This window comes from Eulemur rufifrons, unplaced genomic scaffold (genome assembly GCF_041146395.1).
Source record: "Eulemur rufifrons isolate Redbay unplaced genomic scaffold, OSU_ERuf_1 scaffold_107, whole genome shotgun sequence".
Classification (NCBI taxonomy): Eukaryota; Metazoa; Chordata; class Mammalia; order Primates; family Lemuridae; genus Eulemur; species Eulemur rufifrons.
The window spans coordinates 10,964-25,627 of NW_027182889.1; the positions used below are offsets into that span (position 1 = coordinate 10,964).

Below are 14,664 nucleotides of genomic sequence, written 5' to 3' on the forward strand. Positions count from 1 at the left end.
TACTTCTGTTATTGATTTCTAACTTCGTCCCACTGGAGTCAGAGAAAATCCTTTATTTTTTAAAAATCTATTAATGAATGCAGAAAGTTTATGGGGAAAAAAATCTGTGGGAGAAATGTGCCTTTCGTGTTGGGCAGAGCGTTCTGTACGTGTCTGTCAGGTGAGTTGGTCTGGTGTGTTGGTCGCGCCCTCTGTTCGCCCACTTTCCTTGCCTGGGTTGTCCCGTCCGTTTTGAGTGGGCCATTGAGGTCTTCAACGGTTATTGGAGAACTGTCTATTTCTCCCTGCGATGCTCTTTTTGCTTTATATATTTTGAAGGCCTGTTATTAGGTATATAACTGTTTATAATTCTTTATCTTCTTGCTGCATTGCACCTTTTGTTAGTATATATTATAATGTCCTTTTTTGTCTCTTGTAAACTTTCTTGATTTAAAGCCTATTTTGTCTGATCGTGTCGTCTTCCCTCCTGCACTCTTTTTGTTACTGATTGCATGGAATATCTTTTTCCATCCTGTCACTTTCAGTCTATTTGTGTCTTTGTATCTCTAGTGAGTCTCTTCTGGACAGCATGTAGTTGGATCACATGTTTTTGTCCATTCTGCCCATCTCTGTGTTGTGACCGGAGAGTTTGATCCACTTAAAGTAAACACGGCTGAGGAGGCTCCTCTGTCGCTGTGCGTTTTGTTTTCTATCTGCCTCTCAGCTTTGCTGTCCTGCGTTTCCTGCATTACTTTTATGTTTGGTTGATTTTTTTGTAGTGAAATGTTCAAATTCCTTTATTATTTCTTTTTGTGTATATTCTGTAGCTGTTTTCTTCGTGGTTACCATGGGGATTACCTTTAACATCCCAAAGTCTTAACACCCTAATTTGCATTTATACCAGCCTGGCTCCATGACATAAACACTCCGCGCCTGTACGGCTCCAGCCCGCATTGCCTGCCCCAAAATATAAGCTAGTTATTTCAAGTGTGGTAGTCTCTCAAAGTGTGTAGGAGAAGAAATGTGGCGTTAGAAACCAAAGTGACATTAATTCTAGCTTTTAGACTACTCCTGGCTCTTCCTGAACTGTATTAGTCTCTTAAACCACGTGGAAAACAAAAAGTACAGTCCTTCCCGTGGACGCTGCAGCCGCCAGTAGACTCGAGTTCCAGATAGTCACACCAGAAATGCTGCCGGCATCACTGTTGTCCAGGCGGGGGGCGGATTCCTGTGCTCCCCACACCCCATCTTCTCGGAACCCTCTCTTCCCTTCCTTTTAAAAATTCATCCCTGTGAATGTGAAATATCTCACTGTGGTTTTGATTCGCATTTCCCCAATGACTAAGGATGCCGGGCATTATTTCACACGCTCATTGTCCATTTGTGTATCTTCTTTGGAGCCATACCTGTTCCAGTCCTTTGCCCATTTTTTAAATTGTGTTGTTTGCATTTTTTGTTGTTGAGTTGTAAGAGTTTGTGTAGCCTGGATTCTAGATTCTCTTATATATATTGACTTGCAAATATTTTCTCCCATCCTGTGGGTTATCTTTTCACTTTCTTAATAGTGTCCTGTGATGCACAAAACTGTCTAACTTTGATGAAGTCCAATCTATTTTTTCCTTTTTGCTTGTGCTTTTGGTGTCATATGTAAGAAATTATTACCGAATCCAAGGTCATGAAGGTTTACATTTTCTTCTAAGATTTTTATAGTTTTACCTTTTACATTTAGGTCTTTGATCCAGTTTGATTTAATTTTTGTACGTGGTGGGAGATAAGCGTCCAACTTCATTGTTTTGTATGTGCATATCCATTTTTCTGAGCACCATTTGTTGAAAAAACTATCTTCACCCCATTGAAACATGTTGGCTCCCTGGTGATACCCACCGTGTGATTATCCGTAGACTGTAAGTTTCGTTCCATTCATCCATGTGTCTCTCCCTACATCGTTGTTATTACCGTAGCTACGTGTTAGGTTTTTAAACTGGGGAGTGGGAGTCCTCCAGCTTTGACGTGCTTTTTCAAGATTGTTTAGAAAATTTGGGGTCCCTTGTAATTCCATATGAATTTGAGGATCAGCTTTCCATTTCTGTCCCCAAAAAAGAAAGCCATCGGGATTTTGGTAGGGATTGCCTCGAATCTATAGAAAGCTTTGAGGAGTATTGCCATTTTAACAACATTAAGTTTTCTAATCCTTGAACACAAGATGTCTTTTTATTTAATTTGGTCTTCAGACATGTTTCATGGTTTTGAGTGTACAAGTCTTCTATTTCCTTCATTAATTTTATTCCTAAGTATTTTATTCTTTTTGATTGCATATGAAATTATTCCTAAATTTCCTTTTCAGATTGTTCATTTTTGGTATATAGAAATACAACAGATTTTTGGTAGACTTTTTTTTTTTTTTTTGGAGGTAAACAAACTGTGATACATCCAGACAATGGAATATCATTTAGCACTAAGAATAAATGAGCTCTCAAGCCATGAAAAAATGTGGAGGCACCCATTGTGTCCACGCTGATGGGTATACAGTGGCGCCTCATTGTGTGCACGCTGATGGTTATACAGTGTCGTCTCATTGTGTCCACGCTGATGGGTATACAATGGTGTCTCATTGTTGCAATTTGCGTTTCCCCCGGTGACATATAATGTGAGGCGTCATTCCATTTGCTTATCTGCCATCAGTTTACCTTCTTAGCAGAGGTGTCTGTCCGGTCTTTGGCTCATTGTTACTTGGGTTGTTTGTCTTCATTGCTGAATTATAGGCGCTCTCTCTGTATTGTGTAACGGTCCTTTATCAGATAAGTCCTTTGTGAATATTTTCTCCTGGTCTGTGGCTTGTGTTTGTATTCTCTAGACAGTGCGTTCCACAATGCAGAAATTTCAATTAGCTATCAGCTCTTTCTGTCACAGATCTAGAAAGTCAAGAGCCCACAGTCATGGGGATATCTTCCGACGTTGTCTTCTGTGAGTTTAACTTCGTGTTTTACGTTTAGGTCTGAGTCTAGATGCATCATTCTGCAAGCGTGTGTCCGGCAGTTCCAACACGTGTGCTGAAAGCCCCTGTCGCTCCATCTCACTGCCTTTGCTCCTCTTCGAAAGGTTAGTCGGGCCTGCGCGGTGGCGCTTGCCTGTAGTCCCGGCACCGTGGGAGGCTGAGGCAGGAGGATCGCTTGAGCCAGGAGTTCGAGGCTGCAGTGAGCTGTGGTGATGCCACTGCACTCCTGCCTGGGCGACAGAGTGAGACCCTGTCTCTAAAAATAAAATAAAGTGATTACTGATATGGTTGGATTAACATCTACCGTATTTGTCGTTTTCTAACTGTTGCCTGGTTCTTTGGCCCTATTTTTGTCTTCCACTCAGCTATTTGTGGTTTTAATTGAACATTTTTGTTTTTACTTTATGTAGCGGTTGCCCCAGAGTTTGCAGCACAGGTTCACAACTAATCCACGCCCACCTGGATGACACTCCACCGCTTCACAGGCAGCACAAACACCTTATAGCAACAAAGTAACCCTAGCTCTTCTCCGTCCCCCTGTTGTCGTGGCACTGCCGTCTTCACGCCACCCACATTCACACGTGTTCACGCACCCAAACACATTGTCGCTGCTGTTTTGAATAAACTGTTATCTCTTAGGTCAATTAAGAATAAAAGCAAGAAAGTTATTTATCTTGCTTTATGTAGATCTGAGCACTAACCTACATCCTCCCCCTTCTCTCGGAAGAACCTTTTCCAGCCTTTCCTGCGAGGCGGGTCTGCTGGTGACAGTCCCCTGGGTTTTCGTCTGAGTCGTGGTTTTGCCTTCACTTTTTTTTTTTCTCTCTTTTTTTTAATTAATTTATTTTTTTTGAGACAGAGTCTTGCCCTGCGCGGGCTAGAGTGCCGTGGCGTCAGCCCAGCTCACAGCAACCTCACACTCCTGGGCTCGAGCATCCTCCTGCCTCAGCCTCCCAAGTAGCTGGGACTACAGGCATGTGCCACCACGCCCGGCTAATTTTTTTCTACATATATTTTTAGCTGTCCAGATAATTTCTTTCTATTTTTAGTAGAGATGGGGTCTCACTCTTGCCCAGGCTGGTCTCGAACTCCTGCCCTCGAGCGATCCACCCGCCTCGGCCTCCCGGAGTGCCGGGGTGACAGGCGGAGCCGGCCTCGCGTTCACTTCTGACGGATAATCTTGCAGGGTGCAGATTTCTGGGTCGGGTGTTTTGGTCTCAACACGGCGAATGTTCTTTCTTGTCGCTCGCGTGGCTTCTGAGGAGACGTCAGCCGGGGACCCTACCCTGCGGGTCTGGTGTCTTTTTCCTGCAGATCCTTTAGGAGTTTTTCATTAGATTTGATTTTCTGGCGCTTGAACCCGACGGGCCGAGCTGTGGCCCTTCTGCCGTTTCCTGCTCGGTGTCCTGCGAGCTTCCCAGGCCTGCGACTTGGTGTCTGAGCTCGTCTGCGGAAATTCTCAGTCGTCGTCACTTCAGGTGTCTCTTCTGCTCCTCCCTGTCCTCCCGGGGGTGCTCCCGGGACTGTGCGGTGTCCCCGCGGTCCCGGTCCCGGTGCCGGTGCCGGGACGTTCTGTCCCTGTCTCTGTCCTGCTTCTCCGTGTGGGAGGTTTCCAGCGAGGGACCGTCCAGCGCAAAGACTCTTTCCTCTGCCAAATGCCACCGGGAAAGGCGGCCTGTCCTGCGGCCACGCCCACCGCGGCGCCACGCCCACCGCGGCGCCACGCCCACCGCGGCGCCACGCCCACCGCGGCGCCACGCCCACCGCGGCGCCACGCCCACCGCGGCGCCACGCCCACCGCGGCGCCACGCCCACCGCGGCGCCACGCCCACCGCGGCGCCACGCCCACCGCGGCGCCACGCCCACCGCGGCGCCTGTGGGGCGGGGTCCCCGGCACGTCCAGGTTCTCTGTGCGGGCGGAGGTTTCACCGGCGTCACAGGCCACTGAGAGATCTGCGGGGCGTGTCCGGGGCTGCGGGGCCCCAGGTGGCCGTTCCCACCCTGGAAGCCCACGTGGGCCGTGGCGTGGGGGTCCCTCCTGCCGTGGGGACCTGCGGTTGAGTCAGTCTCCGACTGCGGCCCCGGCGCGGGGTTTCCAGGGCTCTGCTCAGTGCGGGGTGGGAGGGAGCAGGGGGGGAGGGGTCTGGGGCCTTCAGAGCCGTCCTGGACTCGCTGTCACCAGTCCCGGCTCAGCCCCTGTCCCCGACCCGGTCCCCAGTGGATCCTGGAAGGAGAAACCATTGGTATTTTAGGTCTATGCGGGGAGTATTGTTGGAGAGGTCGTGGCCTCTGATTTCCCCCAAATCACCAGCAGGGAGGTGGGAACCCCGCGGCCTGGAGGTCAGTGCCCGGGGTAAAGGGCGTGCCCTTTGCCCTGCTGGAGCTTTCGTCCCGTGGCTCTCGCGGAGGCGGAGGCTGCGGGCGGCAGGGCGGAGGGAAGACCCCGCACACGCGTCCTCCGCCCGGTGTTGGTGGCCGGGGCTGTGCGGTGCGACCCCGACCCGAGTCCCCACCTCAGGGGCGCAGACCGGGAGAGGAAGCGTTGGGCGCTGTTGCTGCCCCCAGCAGGGCCCGTCCCCCCCGGGCTGTGGGCGGGGGCCGCGGTCCCGGCCGTCTCCATCTCGGCGAGGACGTGGCCGTGCCAGGGACCGTGCGTGGGAATCTGGGGCGCAGCGCGCGGGGCTGGTGGCGGCGGCCCAGCCGACAGCCGGTGCTCAGGGCGGTGTACGACGGCTGCTGCGCCCACCGGCCCGGGCAGCCGGGAAGGCGTGTGGGGCCCAAAGCCTGCGCCACTGGGACCGAGGTGCCGGGGGACTCGTGGCCGTCCCTGGACAGGCCTTCCTGCCATCTTGGGCCACCTCGGGGTCCCTTCAGACTGGGGAGGGTCTGCGTGTGGGGTCCTGAAGGAGCAGTGACCTGGGACAGGAAGGGACAGACGTGGTTTCCCTAAGGGGAGGCCAGTTGGTTCCCCAAATCCCACAGCACTTGTGTCAGGGGCGCCGCTGGCCCCTTGTCCGGGTGAGTTGGTGACAGGGCCTCAGCCCCGTAGGTGTCCTAGTCCGTCTTCTGTTGCTGGGACCGGGTGACAGACAGACAGAGGGCGTTTGTTTCTCAGCGATGAGGTCCGGTGAGGGCCCCTTGCCCGTGGGGACGGTGGGGACTGTGGCATCCTGTAGCAGGGGCTGAGGTGTTGACCCCTCCCCCACCTCCCCCTCCCCCTGGGAAGCCCCAGCCCCACCCCCCCGACTGCCCCTCCACCCACGCGGGAGCCTCTGGGCCAAATCGCCCCTCAGCTGCCCCTCGGGGACCACGGCAGAGGGTGTGGTCTGCGGTACCAGCGTGTGGGAGGACACGCCTGAGGGGTGGTGCCCTGCGACGGGGCAGACTGGTGGCTGAGCGCCTGCTGGGAGAGTCCCCTGGGCACGCTGTCCCCGGACACTAGCCTTTGCCATTTGTCTCGCAGGGCACCCCGGCAGGCGTGTGGAGCGGAGCTGCTCAAACCTGGGCGCACGGCCGCAGGCGCTGGACAGGCGGCCACAGCACCGACCTGCAAACGCCGCGGGCTGAAACCAGCGGCGCCAGGAGCTCCCCGTGCACAGGGCGAGTCTGAGTGTTTTCAGGAAAAGCTGTAAGCTCGTGTAGAACTGTGATCAGAGTTCTGTGACTCAGGACAGAAAACAACAGCTAGTTTAAGTCCAGAAAAAATATACTGGGACTTTCTGGCTTTTCCATGGCACCTCCGGCACCTCCCACCCCCCTCCCAGCATGAGGACGGGCCCTGAGGGAACAGGAAGGGCTTCCCGGAAGCTCCTGTGTGGGTGGGTGGGCGAGTTGGGGGGAGGGGAGGCCGGTCCCCCAGCCCTTGGGGCCTCACCAGGCCCTACAGGGAAACTCACAGGACTCCGGGCCCTTCCCAGGTCCGGCTGCTCTGCAGGGGACACGGTGACCAGCAGCCAAGTCCCCTCTGGTGCACAGGTGTGCCCGCTGCTCTGAGGGTGTCCTTTCTGAAGCTGCGAGCGCCCCGCCCCCAGGTCCGGGACACACAGGGAGCAGAGATGGCCTCGCCCACCCCCCAAGGTAAGAGCACACAGCTTTTTCATGCCCACCCCAGTGACCCCAGGCTGCACCCGGGCCGCGCCCCGTCCCTGTCCCCACGCTCGCCCCAGCTTTCCTGCCAGCACAGGGGCCCTTGCAGGGGGACCCAGCGCCAGCGGCAGAGTCCCCGCCTCACTACCAGCTGGGGGCAGCTCGGGTGGCTCTGTTGGTGGCAGGGACACAGCCTGGCCGCAGTCGCGGTCTCTCCAGGGCTGCGGTGCTCAGACCCGCAGGGAGTGACCCCCTGTCTCCCGGCTCCTGCAGGCCCCTTGCGACTGCGGCTCTGCCCTGGCGGCGTCCGTCTGCACCTGAGCACAGGTCACCGAGAGGGACGGTCTCTGGCTTACGGGGGGAGGAGGAGGAGGAGGAGGTTTTGCAGGGGTCCCAGGTAAGGACAGGGAGGGAGGGAAAATGTGATTTGTTTCTGTGAGGAAAACACACGGAAGACAGTCGAGTTTGCAAGTGGACAGGGCTGCCCAGGGACTGTACATGTACAAGAGCATTTTAATTAATTTATTTCTTTACACATAACTGAGAGTGATGTTACAGTACATAAGTTATTTACAACTGTGCAGTAATGTGTTGCAAAATAAATTATCTAGAAGGCAGCAAAAGTACATTGTGAATGTATATAAAACTGTACAGCGTTTTACGGATACACTTTTTATATGATTATTGGCTCTGTAGTGTTTCAAGTTATGTTCTCAGAAAGAGAAACAAAATGCCCAAGATTAAAGGAAAAATATACAAACCACGTGGATTTGACTCCATTAAAAACACTATCGAGAGTCCGGCTCGCTCCCTCTGGGCCAGGCGGGGCACGGCCGGCTCCCGCTCAGCGTCCCTGTCCCGGTCTGAGGCCAGCGGCAGCTCCGTGGCAACAAGAGCACGGCTGGGACGGCGCTCTCCTGCCCTCTGACCTGGAGGTCACTGTGAGGTGGACGCCTTAACTTTATTTCCTTTAGCTGATCAGAATGGAACAGGAAATTCTAAAAATGCGCTCTGTTCTGCAGCTCCCGAGACGCCTCTGCAGTCGGCTGAACGCAGGACCGAGGGCCACCGTTCTCGGGGACAGAAGCCGCCGTGTCTGCGTGGGCTCCTCCCCCACCGGGCTGGCAGACTGTGCACGCCGGGGCCTTGCCCCGCAGCAGCTGGTATAAGAGCAAAGACGCGTCCCACCTCGCTGACGCCTGGGCCGGTCTGGAGGGATGGAGACGCCATGGCCAAGGTGGTGTCTGGGGTGTCCCTGCCGGGTGGACACGGTGCTCCTCCTCCTCCTCCTCCGGGGCTCAGCAGCAGCACGCGGCGGATCGCGCGGCCCTCGCTGGGTGTCACGCTGGCAGCAGCACGAAGTCGTCGTTGACGTCGACCATGGGCACGTAGAAGGAGGGCACCTCGTTCACGCACAGGGACTTGTGCCCGGCGGGGTCCAGCTCCTGCACCTTCAGCTGCCACTCCATCCTCTGCACGGCGTTGAGGGCCGCGGCCTCGTGCTGCTGCCGCATCAGCAGGCAGGTCTGCGGGCACACGGCAGGGTGAGGGGCGCGCGGGGCCCGGCTCCAGCCCCCGCCCAGCCCTGAGCCCCCGCTCCCTGCAGGACAGCCCCCTGGCACACCGGGCACCACGGCGTCCACCTGTCTGCTGGGCAGATGCCAGTCGTGGAGGGTGTCTACCCCCACCCCTGCCTGTGAGGCCCCCACCTGCTGACCCGGGCCGGCCTTTTACAAGAATCTCCTAACAGCTTTGCTTCTACCGGTTTCGTCTTACAATGGTTTGTGGCCAGTGATACTGTTTCATTTGCACCTGCGGTAGAAACTGCCACGTGGACGTGCACGTAGGAGCCCTGGGTTGGGGCAGACACGCTGGGGAGCAGCGGGGGAGCTCGGGCCCGGCCCAGGGAGGGCGCCATGCTCGGCCGGTGTGTGCTGAGGATGGGGACATAATCCTCATGATCCTCCAGAGACAGCCGGCCTGCCGTCACGTGGGGTCTGTGTCTCCAGACTCTCTCCCCGGGCGTCTGCGCAGCTGCTTCCAGCCCCGGCACGGACCCGAGCTCACAGCCCAGACAGCGTCACAGGCCGGGCAGCCTTGGACGGTGACCCCGCGCGGCCCTCTGAACTCTCCCGGAATCCACTGAATAGCAGAATTACGGATGGACCCCTGGGGTTCCAGGTTACTGCCAGTGAATATTTTTACATATATCCCCAACTCTGAAATTTGACAGACATTGTCTATTTAACAAAATCCTACCGAGCGGCACCTCTGCCAGCAGGACAGGGAGATCGCCCCAACCCCACCCTCCCCTGGTAAGTGGCATCTCGTTAATCTATGGCTCTGAAATTAATGGTTATACTGAATATCTCTTCATTAAGATTTGGCCATTTTATCTCCTTGGTGGATAGGAAGAAACACTGTGTAAAAACACTACCACCTTTTCTATTCATCTGTGAGAGTTCTTTTTACATTAATAAAGTAACCTTACTTACCTGGCATTTTTAATGTACAAAGCCTAACTTTAATGCAATCAAAACCTTTCTTTAATAAAGTATTCCCTGTATATTTATAAAACTTACAGGCAGTTGTTACAGCTTCGTTTACAGGCGTTTGGTAAAAGGAGAGAAATTCCACCTGTCTGTGGAGCCTGGTCCCCCCCAGCTCACAGCACCCGTGTCGCAGGGGCCGAGCCCCCGGGACACCCCCGACTCATACGCCGAGTGGGGTGGTCTCTGTCCACGCCGGCACGTGGCGCGGCACCTGCCGGCACTCCGCTAGGAGGGCCGGGGGAGGCTGCCCCTGGCAAGGCCACCTCACTCCCAGACACCGTGGTGGGGGCAGGAGCTCTGCGCCCTCCCCCCAGCTCCGAGGGGGCAATGGTGTATTTGAGGGGGATGCTGACCTCTGTACTTTCATTGTGTAACTGGGAAGTCAGTGTTTTTCCCAGTTTCTCAGTGGATCTGAGGAGCACCTGCCTGGCACCCGCTCACCTGGCCGGCGCTCTCGGGAGCAGCGGGGGATGTGTACTGTGACCTCTGAGGAAGGCTCAGGGTCGGGTCCCCAGCTGGTGCCAGAGCCACTCCCCACCCACTGGATGGACGGGCGGAACCTGGGCTCCCCGAGGGCCTGGGCACCTCCAGCCGTGGGCCCCGCCGTGGCTGTGGGAGGGACACGTGACACGAGACACGCACCTTCATGCGGTCGTACTTGTCGTCCACGTCCTGGAGCCAGGAGATGAACTGGCGTGCGTTGAACCGGTCCCGCACGGACTTGTTCTCGTCACCCTGCGGGGTCAAACAGTGTGCGTGGTGAGCGAGGGCGTGGAGATGGCCACAGGAAGACCCCAGTTGCGGCCCCCCCCTTCCCCGGGGGTTGAGGACTGGCGGAGGGTCCATGGAAAAGCTGGTGGTGGCATCTGTTGCAATTTCTTCCCTTTTTAAAAACGGAAATTTTTCTTCCTTGAAAAGTAAATCTGAGGCCTGAGGTGGAGCAGCGGGGGGTCACTGTCTTTGCGAACTGCTACCCTGACTTCCCCTTCGGCCCTTCGTCACCCGCCGGACTGCGGTTTGCCGACGGAGCCCGGGAAGCCCCGCTGAGGAGCAGCAGCCGCACCCCGCGGCCGACACGGCTCTGGGCGTCCCGAGAAGAACATGTTCGAGTTTCTCCTGAACAGCCGCGGCCGTGCCCTCCTGGGACCCCAGCTCGGCACCAACACGGAGGAAGAGGCCACGGCCCGAGACCTTCTCTCTTCCTTGACATTCACAAGTGACCCAGAAAATTCATTAAAAATTAGTAGTTTCTTTTTTACTTTGGGTGCAAAAGGCAAAACTTCTAAATATTCAATTCCTGAAGTAATCTAGTCCTCAACTAAACCTTTGGTTTCATAGCTTATTTTATACTAATGTTTTACTTTAAAAAAAACTGGTCACTGTACATAATACGCTCGATGGGTAAAGTGTGTAAGGTGTATCTACCCTCAACAAGAGGAAGATCTTTAACGCACTAAGAAAAGCTTTACACTAAAAACCACTAAACCCACGTGTTGCCACGGGGCCAACTCTGGCCAGTCACAGAATCCCTGGGGGCCCCGTGAGCCGGGCTGAGCAGGGGCCCATGCCGCTGGGGGGTCCCAGGCTGGGGGGCAGCTGTGACGAGGGGCTGTGTGGCCTCAGCCGGGCTGACGGCAGCGAGAACCAGAGTCCCTGGGGCATGTGGGGCCTGAGACACAAACACGATGGGTCAGAGGTTGCTGGGGGTCCCCAGTCCGCGGGGCCCCTCCCAGGCAGACAGGAGGAGCCAGCCGAGTCCTACCCGGAGGACAGAAGAGGTGGGGGCCGTGCCCGTGTCACCATTTCAGCACAGGTCACGGGTGGGGGAGGGGCCGGCTATGGCAACAGGGGACAAACCGGACCGGGGTGCAGGGAGCATCACAGAAGAGGCGGCTCCCAAGACAGCGAGTGCCACCCGCCCACACGAGAGGGATGTGTGTCTGTTAGTGCTGAGAAGCTCTGCTGGACACCCTTGGCCACCACCATCAGCCGGGGGCCCCTCCGTCCCAGCGACAGCCCCCATGGGCCTCCCAGCTGCGAGGACAAGTGTCTCTGGAGATTCAAAGAACTCTAAGTGACCGGACCGTGCTGGGTCCCACCCAGTGGCCCAAGGCTTGCCCGGGAGGGGCTGTCCCTGCCCAGGTGCCGGGGGCTCGGGCAGGCCGGTGTCCCGCTGGGCACAGGGAGGCCTGGGGAGCTCCTAGTCAACTCGAGGGGAGGGTGGGGACCGGGCTTCGTGCCACCTGGGTGCCCGGCCTGCAGCCAGGCCCCGCGTGGCCCCAGCTCCTCCGCGGGCCTGGGGAGGGCCCCACCTGGCTCTCCAGCGGCATGTTGTAGACCTCCGAGTCCAGCAGCATGGTGCAGGCGCTGAACGGCACGGCCTGGTTGGCGATGGTCCTGGCGGCCCGGCAGTGGACGCGGAGGATCTCCTGCTCACAGGACACGATCAGCTTCTCCTGCGGGGGGAGCGGGGTCAGCCAGGGCGGCCGGCAGCCCAGCCGGCACCCAGGCCCCGTGCCGACCCTCTTACCCGCTCGATGCTGTGCTGCAGACGCAGCTTCCCCCGGACCGCCTCCTGCTGCTTGAAGAGCTCCTTCAGGGGCTCCGCCAGGGAGGGAGGGGGCGCGATCTGCAGGCCAAGGGCGAGAGAGACAGACAGCGGGTTGGGGACTGCAGCAAGGACACTCTCGTCCAGACAGGCCCCGACCCCGCGCCTGCCTCCCTCCTGGGACCCTGCCCTGGCGACCAGCCCCAGGCCCCAGCACCACGGGACGCACCCGGCGATTTCCTGGAAACCAGGCCGATGCAGGACATGGGGGGGCGGTGCCCAACTGAGGCTGCCCCAGAGCGCAGCACGCGGCTGCAAGACCAGCAGGAAGACGGTGAGAGGTGACAGTGTCTATCGTCGGCGCACTTGGTGCACGAAGGAGGGACAGGCCGCGCGAGCAGCAGGCCAGGGCGGCGGGAGCACAGGCGCAGGGGGAGAAAGCACAGCGGGACGCACACGCCCAGACCCGCCAGGGCCCCGCCAGGACTGAGACCCAGACAGAACACAGAGGCCGACAGCAGAGCCCAGCTGGACGCAGGGAGGGCAGAGCCCTCACCGGCCACACTCTCCCCAGCGGGGCTTCTGAGACGGACGCCGTCCCACAGCGAGTGAGCCAGGAGACGGCGCGGACGTAGGAACAAGGCCTCTCGCGCTCGGAGAAAGGAGGAACCGAGAAGGAACGGGGCAGGCTGAGGCCCGCGGTGTGGGCAGAATGGGTCAGCGTGGAGTCGGGCAGGGACGGCTCGCGGGGCAGAAAGCAAGGCTAGACGGCTCGTCCTCAGGAGAGGGGGGGGGGGCACCCTGCAGAGCTCCTGGGAGCCCCAGCAGGATGACGCGCTACAAGACACACGCCGCGATGCTGGACAGCCCCAGCGCAGGGCCAGGCTTCCTGGCAGACCCTGCAGGGGTGTGGACAGGACCCACCGCCGGAGCTGAGGCCGTGGGCGACGCTCTGAGAACAGGACTCACACGCAGCCCGCGTCTCCCCAGACACAAGCCGGCTGTGCCAGCTCAGCATTCCGACACGTCCTCGGACAACAAGAGCCCCACGCCAAGGACCAAAGCCTCCACGTCAGGCTTGTGGGATTCTCGCCAAAGACGTGTCGGCTCGGTCCTGTCGTGGGACAGCCGCCCACTCAAGGGCCCAGGGCTCCTGCAAAGCGTCAGGTCACGAGGGACAGCGCAGAGAGGACCCCCAGACCAGGACACGTGACGGAATCTCATGGCCCGGCAGCACGTGAGATGCAGCCGCAGGGGAGCTGGGCGTGGGTGTGTACACACTCTGGGGTCTTGAACTTTGGACTTCTGTCAATCTGAGATTAATTCAAAATAAAAATTTGAAAACTCAGCTAGATCTCCCACTCTGCAGGCCTCGCTCATCGCACCCCCATCTGCTCCCCACACCCACTCTGCCTCGACGGGCCCAGCCCTGCGGGGGGCCGGGGCGAGGCTCCCCTGGGCTGCAGCCTGCTCCGCGGCAGGGCAGGGACACAGTCTGGACCCCCCCAAGGTGTCAGGGTGGGAGCACAGACGAAGGCACAGCCTGGTGCCCTGCGAGCACCCGCCCTGCTCGGCTCCCCCACACAGGACGCGCCAGGACCCGCGGCCGCCGGGACCCGCAGCCGCCAGGACCCCCGGCCGGCCTCGCTGCCGCACACGGCTGGGCCTGGCGAGAGCCGGCTGTCGGCCCTCAGCGCCTTCTCCAGGGCACGCGGGTGGGGGCTGCACAGAACCCACGTGTGACTCGACGGGGGAGGCTCACAGTGACCTTTTTAATGGGTTTTCTAGACTTTCTACACTGGTCATGTTATTCTGTTTTGATAACCAAAATTTAAACATGAAAAAACTAAAGGCACAAAAAGTCCTACTGAATAGAAACCTGAGACCAGATTTTTCTGCAACTAGTAACCTAAACCACCGTCTGTCCCCTGCCCTGGCTGTGGGAGACCCTGCTCCCGGGAACAGCGCTCAGAGCGCAGAGCGGGGGGAGAGGACGGGGCCTGCGAGGGTCCTTGCCGGGCAGGCGGCTCCAGCACCGCAGGCCTCGCCCCCGCAGCCGACCACTCTCGGGGCAAAGCCGCAGGCCTCGCCCGGCAAGGCAGGCGCTGGGCTCTGGTGAGAGACGGCAGACGCCGCTCGCAGACCGAGTGAGCCGGGACCTTCCTTCAGGGCTGGACGTCCCCTCTCAGGACGACTGTGCCCAGCACGTGTGTGGCCGGCGGCCCCGGACCCTGCCTGACGTGCGTCTGCTCCATGCCTGCGCCAGAGCCTGTCCCGGGCACAGCAGGACACACGTGTCCTGGCGGCTCCTCCATGGGCCGAGACGGTCAGGCCCGTGAAAGAGGCAGAAACGTCCGGGGGTCTGGGGACACCTCTGGAAGGGGACCTCAGGCAGCGTCAAGAAGGGGCGCCCCACGGGGCAGCCAGACCTGTGCTGTGCAGGGGCCATGTGGGGGAGGGGCCGGAGGTCAGGACCCCGGACCGGCAGCAGCACGGCTCCCACC

At 58.2% G+C, this 14,664-nt stretch overlaps 1 protein-coding gene and 1 long non-coding RNA gene across 3 annotated transcripts in view; one reads left to right on the plus strand and one right to left on the minus strand.

Moving 5' to 3' along the window:
• The first annotated feature begins 6,821 nt into the window (after positions 1-6,821).
• On the plus strand, positions 6,822-7,819 carry LOC138379634 (uncharacterized). Its single transcript, XR_011232258.1, has 3 exons — positions 6,822-7,051; positions 7,334-7,457; positions 7,757-7,819. It is a non-coding gene; the product is annotated as an uncharacterized lncRNA (long non-coding RNA).
• ANKRD11 (ankyrin repeat domain containing 11) overlaps positions 7,464-14,664 on the minus strand; it is a 163,202-nt gene continuing 156,001 nt past the window's right edge. For both annotated transcript variants that reach the window (XM_069464766.1, XM_069464767.1), the window contains 4 exons: positions 12,143-12,241; positions 11,925-12,068; positions 10,255-10,347; positions 7,464-8,586 (listed from right to left, as the gene is read on the minus strand). In XM_069464766.1, coding sequence (XP_069320867.1) covers positions 8,401-8,586; positions 10,255-10,347; positions 11,925-12,068; positions 12,143-12,241 — 522 coding nt within the window. In that variant the 3' untranslated portion in view covers positions 7,464-8,400. The remainder of the gene's footprint in view (positions 8,587-10,254; positions 10,348-11,924; positions 12,069-12,142; positions 12,242-14,664) is intronic.